This window comes from Crotalus tigris, unplaced genomic scaffold (genome assembly GCF_016545835.1).
Source record: "Crotalus tigris isolate CLP2741 ecotype Arizona unplaced genomic scaffold, ASM1654583v1 scf7180000018549.3470463, whole genome shotgun sequence".
NCBI classification, from domain to species: Eukaryota; Metazoa; Chordata; class Lepidosauria; order Squamata; family Viperidae; genus Crotalus; species Crotalus tigris.
Window position 1 is genome coordinate 1,590,570 of NW_024097072.1, and position 12,147 is coordinate 1,602,716.

Genomic DNA, 12,147 nt, shown 5'->3' on the forward strand with positions numbered 1-12,147 from the left:
ATGTTATGGTCATCTAAAAGGAACATAGCCTGTGCAGCCACAGAGTGCAAGCAGAACCATCTTGTAATCACAAGCCCGTTTGCAAAGGGGCCCCTGAGAATTAATCGCTTGTGTGATTTCTTGCAATCCAAGCATTACAGGCAGACTAATAAAGCCATCACAAGCCCTTCAGCTGAATGGGAATTCTTTTACAAGCAGAATGTGCTCAGGAGAAGCAGCCAATTAAGACAAAGGAGTAAATAAACCACCACAGCCTGATTTGAATCCTTTGGCCACACATTTCAAGGGTCTTTACAGCAAAACAAGCATCTGATAATGCCTAAGCCAGTGGTGGCGAACCTATGCGGCACTCAGAGCCCTCTCTGTGGGCACGTGCGCCGTCATCCCAGTCCTAGGCCTTCAGCTGGTTTTATAAAATCTTTTCGCTTTAGGCCTCCGTCGCCGTGTGCATAAAAAAAAAAAAAAAAGTTCAATCAGTGAATTTCAACTTCTACAGGAAAAAAAAGATTTTGCAAAGTTGGAATTGATTGATTGAACTTTTTAGTTCCACCCAGTCTGCCGTTACCACCGCAGCCACTCCCACCCAATGGGCCACACCCACCCAATGGGCCACACCTACCCGGCACTCAACGATGCATAAATGGATTTTGGGTTGCAATTTGGGCATTCAGTCTCTAAAAGGTTCGCCATCACTGACCTAAGCAATAAAATGATGGCTAACTTCATTAATCAACATTATTCTGCTTACAGAGCAAATTCTAAAGTTAACCTGAAGAAAATAACCTGGAGTTTTGGATGATTCTACACATGCGTACGTCCAAACATACTTCGCCCAAAGGAAAATTAAGGCAAATGTGTTTGCTTCTATTGCCACGGTCTCAGAAAAGCTGAGACAGCCCGCTTATTTTAAAAAAGAATGAGAGATGAGAGAGAGAGAGAGAGCTCTTTTAAGTTAGCAATCCCCCCCCCCACAACACACACACAGTTCCTGTACAAGCCCACAGCATTGTTCTCATTTCAGTTGTCAGCAATTGGCAAAAGCTGCTTTACTCTCACCAGCCCTGTATTTTCACTTCCAAAAGCAGCAGCAACCCACCCCTTGCCCTGCCCTGAGATGCTATAAACAAGATCTGGAAATGCAATTTTTGCCCCAGCTCTAAAAAAAAATCTTTCTGCTCTCTGTTAACACAACTACATTAAGCCAACCAGCTTGATTGATTGATTTAAAACATTTATATAACTGCCCATTTTTCAACCAACTGGGCAACTCCCAATCAAACAGAGAAGAACCGCAGGCTGAATTTCCTCATTCTATATTCTATATTCTATTCTATTCCATTCCATTCCATTTTATTCTATTCCTTATTCTATTCCTTATTCTATATTCTATTCTATGTTCTATTCTACATTCTATTCTATGTTCTATTCTATATTCTATTCTATTCCATTCCATTTTATTCTATTCCTTATTCTATATTCTATTCTATGTTCTAGTCTACATTCTATGTTCTATTCTATATTCTATTCTATGTTCTATTCTATGTTCTATTCTATATTCTATTCTATTTTATTCCATTCCATTTTATTCTATTCCTTATTCTATATTCTATTCTATGTTCTATTCTATATTCTATTCTATATTCTATATTCTATTCTATTCATCACCACCCATGCTGAAAAAGCTATTGCAATTTTTTCTGACAATTGAGCTTGACTTCACGGGCACATCCATATCATTTTCTTGACAGCAATCTGAAATTGGATTGCCAGAGATGAACCCTCAGTTGGGAGACTGCAAGGGCACACTACAAGCCGGGATAATTTTGCAGGCACAAAAACATCCACTGCAAATAAGCATGCCATCAACAGCAGATCAAATCAGATCAAATCAAATGTCATTACTGCTATCAAAGATCGCAATGCCATCAACAGCAAGCATCATCATCTCTCCCTACTTGTTCCCCTGGGAAGCAAAGCTGCCAGATAAAATCGTGCCTTTTAAATGGAGGCCAAGGACAACACACTCTTTTTTTTTTTTTTAATCCAGGAGGGGGAAAAAAAGCAACATGCAACAGAGAGAAGGAGAGAGAAGGAGAAAGAGAGAGAATACCAAAACCTTCCAGAAAAGGAATGAAGAAAAGAAAAGGGGAGAGAAAATTACTTACAACAGAAAACAGAGAAATTTCACTTGTTCTGTAGTCCTGAGGCACCAGAAATAAACAGACAAGAAAGACAAGCAGAGGGAGAGAGATGGAAAGGAAGGAGAAAATATACATGAAAGATCCAGATATATATGGTATTATCCTATTGAATAAATGCTTATCGGTCCTCTGGAAATACGCTAGGAAGAGAACTTGACATATTTAGGACTAGGAGAAGAGACCTCAAAAGAAGCATCACAGCTTATTACAAGAGCCATATCTAAATGTCGCAGTTCTGCATGAACATCAGATGGAATTAAGGTCTCCGAGAACCTCCGCTTTCATCGTAAATAGCAGAAAGCCACTTGTTAATGGCTGCAAAACTCTTGGCTCAAAGGCCAAAGAGGTCCCAGGAAGCAGAAATGGGGCTGCAGAAGATGCCAGCGGCTAGATGACTGGAAGTTTTAGGATCCTGGTATGGTAGCTTGGCCTCCATCTTATTAGCAACCCCCCAACTGCAAGCATACAAAACTGAATGCAGCGTGCAGTGTGAATAATTTAGGCAAATCTTAAAATCAGACCCGTGAACTGGGGGCATAGAGTTCTGATTAGAGAGGCAGAAGATAAGTCCAGCCCTTTCCACATAGTCTATACCAGGGGTCTTAAAACTTGGCCCTTTTCTGACTTGTGAACTTCAACTCCCAGAATTCCTCAGCCAAAAGAATTTGGCTTGGTACGGAATGTCCAGAGAAGGCAACGCTTGTTGATTGGGGAACATACACATATCTGGGAGGGGATAGATCACAATGATACAGAGTGGGCAAGGTTGTTGTCCCACATAGGACTTGGTCCGCGTGCACAACAATAACTTTACGCTCAGAGCAAGCCCCATAAGTTGCAATGGTTGAGTTACTTGCAGCCTGGAGGAGATAAAATCCTATTTAGATCCTCACCAGCCTCAAGTATTCCTCTTTCCTCCCCTGCTGAGACCCCCTACCACTCACGTTATCAGCCGTGACCTGGAGGTCTGGGGGACCAAGCTTGTCTTCAAATCATCCCCTGCAGCCTCTCGGGCTTGCGACTCCAAGATCTCGTTGAGACTGTTCTCTGCGGAAGGACAAGAATCGGCTCCTACAGTGGACAAAGTCTTGCTATTCGGCTTGAAAGGATCTGTCATGTCTAGTTGATAGGAACGTTTTGTGAGTGTGGGAGAATCCTGCAAAGAAGAATTGCCCGCAAAAGGGTTAAAGGCAGGATCATCCCACTGGCTGGTGTCCGCAGTAGCCTTGGTAAGAGGTGCCACTGAAGCATCAGGAGCTGTGGTCTTCTCTCCATCCTCAGGACCTACAACAGGCCGGGTGGTAGGTCCTCTTTGTCTCTTAGGAGACAATTTGCTGCTAGGCCTCTTTCCCATTTTTCTTGTTGGAAGCTTCTTGGGCTCAACGTTTTCCGCTCCTTCGGCAAAATCAAACTCTAGTTTCACGGCCCGGGTCTTGCAATCTCCAGCTCCTGCTGAGCTGGGATGCTTAGGGTCACTATTTGGAAGATCAGCACCTGGCTGAGATGCAGGGGGCGAGTTTGGACATTTGGAGCCTCCCATCATAAATGGGTTCACGGTCTCATTGTATTCCTCTGGATCAAAGCGGTAGGTAGCTTTGGGAATAGGGGGGCTTTCTGTGGTCACTTCAGTCTCGGGAGTCTCTCCCCCCATTTTCTTTTGAAGAGCAATTGGTTTTGCCCTGGGGAGCTTACTTTTGTTATTTGCAATGTTCTCAACACTTGACTTGACCTCTGAAGATTCCTGAACGGGCGTCTCTTGGCTTTCCTTCAAAATTTCCCTTTGTTCCTCCTGGGATAGTGTGTCTGAAGTATGGTCTGGATTGAGTCTCACTGAACCAATATTCTCCTCCGTAGATGACGTAGCATCTAATGCAGAAGAAGACAGGGATGAACCCTGATCAATTCCAAGGTGGGCTTTTGATGTAAATGGACCACTGGCTTGCACAATTGCTGAGTCAGTCTGTAATTCATCCTCTGCCAAAGCTGATGTCTCCTCCAACTCTTTGGAGACAAATTGATCTTCTAGAGATGCTGCACGGAGGAGAGAGAAACAGAGAGTTGATTAAAATATGTTTCCTATAGAAAAAAAATCAGCAGATCAACAGTATTTTATTTAGCATATGGCATAAAATACAAGGATAGCAGCTGTATGGAAAGAACGCTTCATAATAATTCACACGTAAGATGGAGACGTGTGGTCAATTTTGTAAGGTATAAAAGATTCAAGAAGTTATACACTAAGTTACAAATTACATTTTAAAATACATTGGTTCATACTTATGAAATAAGTGTTCTATATATTAATATCTAGGCCCAAAGGTGTTTTTTCAAAAGACAACTGGATTTTGTTTTTCCCTTAAGGATATTTCGCTTCTCATTCAAGAAGCTCCTTCAGTTCAGAACCTCTTGGCTGAAATTTCTTCAAGGAAAAACTAAGAAAGTCCAGTTGTCTTTTGACAAAGCACCTTTGGGACAACCATGACCTGGATGACTGAGAATCTCCACAGACATTTAATATCTACGCCATTTATCTAATTAAGCACAGCATTTGTTAGTTGGAGAAAAATCTGCTTTTCCTCCTGTATAAGCTCTCAAATGACAGATAATCATTGTAGGACCCAGTATCTGGCAAAGAGCACAGCACCACAGTTACATTCAGGGGAGGATATTCTGCCCCATCTATACAGAGAGTCTTGACAGATGCCACGGAAGGTGCCAATTTTATTCAAAGTTTTCCAACCCTAGCGGGTAACATTAAAACCCGCTCATTTTTGTGTTGGGCCAGTTATGCTTTTTCCAAAGTTTTCAAACAAGGCATATCTTTAAACTCTGGCCTCTGATACAGAATCCTTTTTCATCCAACCCTGTACTGGAGCTGCAGCAATCAATCTGTATTTGTGTTGTCACACTTTAAGCTACAGATAAAATCCATGCAGTTGGGACTGTATAAAAGATTATAAAAATCCACCTACTAAGAAAAGTCACCAAGCCAGAGAAGTAGACTCCAGCCCAGCCTGCTTCCTGATTCTGCGATTATTTATAGAGGTGATTATTATTATTATTATGAAGAATTATCAGTCTTTTATAAGAAGAATATTAAATGTGGGAGCCACAATAGTAGAGTTCAGATAGAAATGTGCCATCTCAGAGTGTGTTTTTCTAACCTGCTATAATCTTCTTATACCCACACCTTTCTATATACTCTTTTATCTCATCCTGAAGATCGAGCTTGGCTCCTGGATGGCATGCTAAGAACTTATTTCTTCCTCTCCTTGTTAATTGTTGGCTGAGATCTCACAGATGTGGAAAAATAAAACCGCCCTTCCCTACAATTCTCAGAGAGGATGGAAACAGAATTCAGAGCAAAATCTAGAATGATCTGTGAGATAGAACAATCGTCTAGTAACCAACTGCCAAGCTCTTGCAGTGACTCAGGGCCCCGCTAGTGAGATTCCCGAAGATTCAGAGTAAGAAAGTTTACTGCTGTGATTCAGAGTAAGAAAGTTTACTGCCGTGACAAAAGGGTTAGACTATACAGTTGTAGAGACAAGCATACCGTATGAATACAGGTATTCTCTTGATTTACAACCCACAACTGAGATCAGAATTTCCATTGCTAAGCGAGGTGATTGTTCAAGTGAGTTGCCTATGATTTTAGGACCCTTTTGGCCACAGTTGTTAAGTGAATCACTGCAGTTGTTCAATAATCATTTGGTCATTCAGCAAATCCAGTTTCCCAGATTAATGTTGCTTGTCGGAAGCCAGCTAGGAAGATTGCAAATGGTGATCACATGATCTTGGCATGCTGCAACAGTCATAAATACTTGGTGGTTTCCAACTGCCCAAATTTTAATCCTGTGACGGTGGGGAGGCTGCGAAGGCCGTAAGTTCAAGGACCAGTCATAAGTCACTTTTTCCAGTGCCACTGTAACCTTGAACAGTCACTAAACAAAATGGTTATAAGTCAAGGATTATCTATACTTTAGCCCTCATTTATCAACACCCAAGGTGAGGTTTCCCTATTGACGCTCATTTTTCTAATTGACCCTTAGTTTATTGGGGAAGATGCAAATCGCTTATTTGTTACCACAAAAATCTCTCTGCTCTTGTTCTGCAGTATTTTAGAAACAGCTATCTTCATACCCAGAAAATTCCGTACACTAAATCTCAGGGCTGACACATGCTTCAGATTTAAAGGGGGAAATGTGGTTCCAGACGAGTGGAAAATTCACATCGCTCCTCTCGACAGCGCTTTAAGCCAAGCCAATCTTCCTGGATTTGGGGGCTGGAGGCTAAAACATACGGTGACAACTATGTCTAGTCTAATGAAAAGAAACACTCAGGGAGGCATGATAGCAGTGTTCAAATATTTGAGGAGCTGCCACAAAGAAGAGGGGGTCAATCTATTCTCCAAAACTCCAAAAGGCAAGATGAGAAACTATGGATGGAAACTAATCATGGAGAGAAGCAACATGCAACTAAGAAAAATTTCCTAACAGAAAAAATTACCAGTGGAACAGCTTGCCTTCAGAAGTTGTGGGTGCTCCATCACTGGACAGACATTTGTCTGAAATGGTATATTTATTATATATAAATATATCTATATATGTAGGTCTTTGGTTGTTCGGGTTTTCTCCCGCGTAAAATTGGAAGTGTCTTGGCGACGTTTCGACGAAGTCCCATTCGTCATCTTCAGGCTGGTGTTTTCAGCTTCGTGCTTCGGGCAGCAAGCACAAACAGCTTCGTGCTGCCCGAAGCACGAAGCTGAAAACACCAGCCTGAAGATGACGAATGAGACTTCGTCGAAACGTCGCCAAGACACTTCCAATTTTACGCGGGAGAAAACCTGAACAACCAAAGACCTACATACAAACACCCGTGAAAACCTCAGAAAACAAATATCTACATATTTATATATAATATAAATAGATATATAAGTATATCTATTATTCTATGTTCTATGGATTCTTTGCTGCCCTTTGTAGCTGCAGAGCAATCTCTGGAAAAGCTTTCTAGATTTTAAGGCATTTTCCACACCTTTTTCCACCTGAATTTTCCAAAAATGCTACATAGTCCCATCCTATCCAAATTCAATCAAAATGTCATAAACATTTTACATCTTCCCTTTATTGAGTCTATGTTTCCCCCTCTTGTGTGAGGCAGATACTTCCCTCCACAGAAAACACACACACACACACCAAGACCGAAAGTGAGTTTCTCCATTAGAACATGTCATCTGATGAGTCTCATGAAAACTGGTGTGGTAAACAAACTGGGCTACAGTTAAGGAGTCTCAGACAAAAACTTATTATAGTAGGTAAACAAAATTAAAACAGCAAAAAAACAGCCAACAATAAATGATATTCATAATAAAATACTCTATTTCTATGTCAAGGAATCATAATCCCACATAATTATATATGCTGATGCAAGGAAAATCCCTCTCAGAAGCCCGTTGAGATAACTGGGTTTTAAGTGCTTTCCTTAATCCCAATAATATTGCAGCAAGTCAAATCTTGAATTCTTCTTGTTTCAATTATCTCTGCATAGCAGGGTGTTAAGAAATAGATGCTTAAACCCACAGATTCAACTTTCACCTTGAAAAATTATGAAATATTCCAGATTGCGTCAAGGAAAACCAGTGAAATTTTTCACTTCAGATTTTTTTTTAAAAATTACATTTTAAAAATCAACCATTAAAACAATGGGGGGTTGTTGTTTTTTTAACTTCACCTTCATTAGCTACAGCGTTTGCTTTAATCCCACTTTCAACTTACTTTTAATTTTAATTAGCTATCAGGAAAAGGATAGGTTTCTGAGATTTGGTTTTAAAACGTGTGCAAGCATGAAATCAGTTCAGCCAATGGGAGCGCTTCCAAAATATCTACAGAAGCCATCTTCAACCTGATGAAGATGCGAATTATAGTATGACGGTCAAGGCTCATCCAGACGAAAGAATTCTGCACTAGAATTCCTAAAATAAATAGTTCAATACATCTGCTTTGGCTTGAGGACTCTAGACCATGTCTAGGATGCCACTGGGGGGGGGGGGTATCCAGCTATTATGGCCACAAAGGAGCTGTTTCCTGCACCAAGGAAAGCACAACTTCCTGATTATGGCCAGATTTTAGAACGTGCTTGGACCGCTTCCAATCCTCAGTGTTTTTTCCCAAGCTTCTTTTATTTTTAGATTAAGGCTGGGGCGGGGAGGTAAAGACGATCTCCCGTGTGATTATGAAGGGTGTGTTGAAGTTCTGAAATGCTGAGCCCCTTTTAGAGCTATAGGAAGACACCTGTCAACTCCACCAAGCTTCATGCTTCTGCCTCTTCCATTCCTCTGTTAGGGAAGAATCTCAGGGTGTGTAGCATCCAAGCAGGTGTCCAAATAAATCTGTCAGCCCACAAACACAAACAGGAGCCATCCTGGCTACAATCTTTCACTTTAATACAATTTAAATAGTAACAGAATCTAATCAAATGTACTCCAACCCGTCCCTTTGGGGAGGTATCCCCAACATGTCACTGAAAGGGCAGCTGTGAGGCTCAGCCTGGGAAAACTAGCACATTTTTGCCATATTCTCTTCCTGCGCTCAACGGTTAAGGCACCGGGCTTGTTGGCTGGAAAGCTGACAACTCAGGTTTGAGACCCAAGACCCTTACAATAATCTTGTGGAAAACGAAAGGACTCTTACAAATTCCAGAGGGTTTTAGCAGAGAGATTTATTGCGCAGGTTCAGAAGAAATAGCAACAGCAATTCTGAACCCCGAAGGCAGGTTCAGACTTCAGTTTTATACTTTCTTTTTCTCAGGAACAAAGGAATGCACATTGTAATACATTCGTTTCTCACGGGTATACAATGGAGAGTTTGCTACATACATTTGTATCCAAGTGCAATGCACATTAGGTTAGTCACATACTACTAACACAGCACTATTCCAGTAATTATGCAGACACATCATTATTCTAGTGATTGTTCATCATTCCACATTAATAGGGTGGCATGCCTGGCTGAGGAATTCTGGGAGTTGAAGTCCACAAGTCATAAAAGAGCCAAGTTTGAAGACGCCCTGCATTATGCAGTATGTGTTGTGACAGCAATTGGAAATTGGCAGGTCCAGTAGGGATAGATTATTTTCGGGAACTATCTGCAACATATGCTAAGCACCCCAAATTTCTCCTAAAAAGTATTTGCCCTACTCTGGTCTGAGGAGCTACAGAGCCTCAACTTCATGCCCAGCTTTGCCAGCCTCCAAAAACTTCAATTCCCTTATTAGAAAAACAAACCAACCAACCAACCCACTTCTAGCACAGCAGACTCGGAAAGGCAGAGTGACAGGGAGTTGGCTGCATACTTTAAATTCCCTTGTAGTCTTATAACTCCCTTCCCCAGAGCGGGAAGCAAGGAGGGATCTTCTACAGGGAATTAGCAAGATGTAAGAAGAGGAGGGGTCATTCCTGAAATATTCTGGCATTTAGCACTGCTTCTGAAAGACCAGAAAAACTTGTTATGACACAGCAATAAGGACCCAGCAGAACTATTTCGTGCAAGGCTTCCTTCATCCCACCCCTCCAGGCAATGAAAGATTTTGGAATAAAAACCAATACAAACTTAGACTTAGAACAGTTCATTTAGTGCAGTGATGGCGAACCTTTTAGAGACCGAGTGCCCAAACCTCAACCCAAAACCCACTTATGTATTGCCAGGTGGGCGTGGCCCACTGGGTGGCCATGGCTACAGTGGTCATGGCAGATGGGTGGGCGTGGCCAGGGTGAGCATGGCCAGCCCGATGTTGCTCATGGGGAGGGACGCCTGTGGGGGCCGGGCAGGGTTGGGGGAGATCCAGGGGTCTCTGGCGGGTGGGGCGGTGGGCAGGAGGCTGGTTCTGTGGGGTGAGGCAAGGCGAGGCAGGGTGCAGGTGCCATGCTGCAGGGCAAGATGAGGCAGGGGCCAGGGTGGCTGCTGCCTGACATCATCGGCCCCCGCACACAGAGGCCAGCAAGCGCATGGGTGCTGGGATGCATCCAGCCATGTGGGACCTCAGTGAGTTAGCAGGCGGCTGGTTTAAGAGGACGGTTGCCATCTCCAGGGCATGGCGTGCGTGCCCACAAAGAGGGCTCCGAGTGCCGCCTCTGGCATGCGTGCCATAGGTTTGCCACCACTGATTTAGTGTTTGGAGTTACAACCACATTGAAAAAAGTGATTTTATGACCCTCTTTTTACACTTACGACCGTTGTAGCATCGCCATGGTCACGTAATCAAAATTCAGATGCTTGGTAACTGGTTCCTATTTATGATGGCTGCACTGTCCTGAGGTCACGTGATCCTCTTTTGCGAACTTCTGGCAAGCAAAGTCAATGGGGAAGCCAGATTCACTTAACCAAGCATGTTATTAATTTAACAACTGCAATGATTCACTTAACAACTGTGGCAAGAAAGGTCATAAAATGGAGCAAAGTTCACTGAACAACTGTCTCACTTAGCAAGAGAAATTTTGTGGCATAAATCTAGATTCTTCCTTCCCAAAATCTAACAGCTGCGTGTATGCCCATCACAAGGGCTTCACCATTAACCCATGCCTTGCACACCAAGATAACTTTCCATATTATTTGCTGTTTTTATCTAATGCATTTCATGTGATGTTGCATTAATACAGTGCCATCCACCTTCTGCTCCAATCTGTCCAGAAGTCAGTCTGGAAGAATTCAATGGAGTTCTGAGAATAGACAGATACGGGATGGTTACACTGCAGCAAAGTCAATTCTGCTGGTCAGCAGATAGAGAATGATGGATTTGCATTCATGCCAAAAACAAAGGAAGGCAGAAAAAAGAGGTTTTCTCCCTCCGAATGCTAAAAGTTAGCATCATATCGCATTTCAGGTTATCCAATCTTCAACAGTTAGCTCTTCTGGATGTTTGGTATCACTCTTTATTTTGTTCAAAATAGAGAAGCAAATTCAAACATAAAGAACTGGTCTGCCGGCGTTCATTATTATGATTTTTAAGGACACCTATGGGGCCGTTCTTAACAATAAAAACAATGCTTTTTTGCTACTTAGCTGAGTTTATTAAAAAAAATAAAAGTAATCTTAAAAACATAATGAGGTAGGAAGCCTGGAAGAGAGGTAGGAAGAGAGATACCAGCATGGATATTGGGCAATGAATTTAGCATTATGTGCAGATAGTAGATTGTGAATCTACACACAGAAGCTTATGAAAACAATTGCAAACTAGTTATTAAAGAGTGGAATTGACCTCAGTTGTCCACTTCATGTGGACAACTGAGTACATGTTAACTTCTCATGATGAATTCCTACCTGTGTGGCTTTTTATGGAACTGTTTCAATCCAGGAAATAATTCCTATTCATTTCTAAACCTTCTCCCTTTTCCACATCAGTTGATTTTTTTTCGCCCAATGAATGTTTGAAACGGTGAGAATAGATGAGTTTTCATAATTCTTCCACTGATGCCTCCAGTGGAAGTCCTTGGTTATCTATGAGTGAGGCTGAGCAACAGGATAGCAAGCCCCACCTCTGGAAGAATTCTTAGTTAAGTGTTTATGGAACAATATCCAGAAAATTATTCTTGATGGCCGAACATCCTGCTTGCATTTAGCACCAGAATCAGCCACATTCAAATTGCCTAACAAAGACACAAAATAATTTAAAAATCTAGAGAGATATGCCAGGCTTCAAGTATCGTGCAGGAGGCATTCCTAAAAAGGTTCAGAGACAATTTATCAAATCCCTAGGGAGTGGCATCTTCTTTGTTTTATTTGTCTATTTGATTTATACAGCCACACCCGTCTTACTTTTAGGTGGCTCTGGATGGCTTGCAATCAAATAAACTTTTAAGAAAACCTATCCTTCAAGGAAAGCATGTCCTGGTTACTGCATTTGCAGCATTTTAGCTCATTGTCAGCAGGCAACTTGCATAAATTGGTGT

General features: G+C 41.9%; 1 protein-coding gene across 6 annotated transcripts in view; it reads right to left on the bottom strand.

The window, feature by feature from the left end:
- TACC1 (transforming acidic coiled-coil containing protein 1) overlaps window positions 1–12,147 on the bottom strand; it is a 59,102-nt gene that overhangs the window by 22,818 nt on the left and 24,137 nt on the right. For 5 of the 6 annotated variants that reach the window (XM_039354244.1, XM_039354245.1, XM_039354243.1 and 2 more), the window contains 2 exons: window positions 3,146–4,232; window positions 2,166–2,201 (listed from right to left, as the gene is read on the bottom strand). In XM_039354244.1, coding sequence (XP_039210178.1) covers window positions 2,166–2,201; window positions 3,146–4,232 — 1,123 coding nt within the window. The remainder of the gene's footprint in view (window positions 1–2,165; window positions 2,202–3,145; window positions 4,233–12,147) is intronic. The other variant, XM_039354240.1, reaches the window with a different exon arrangement.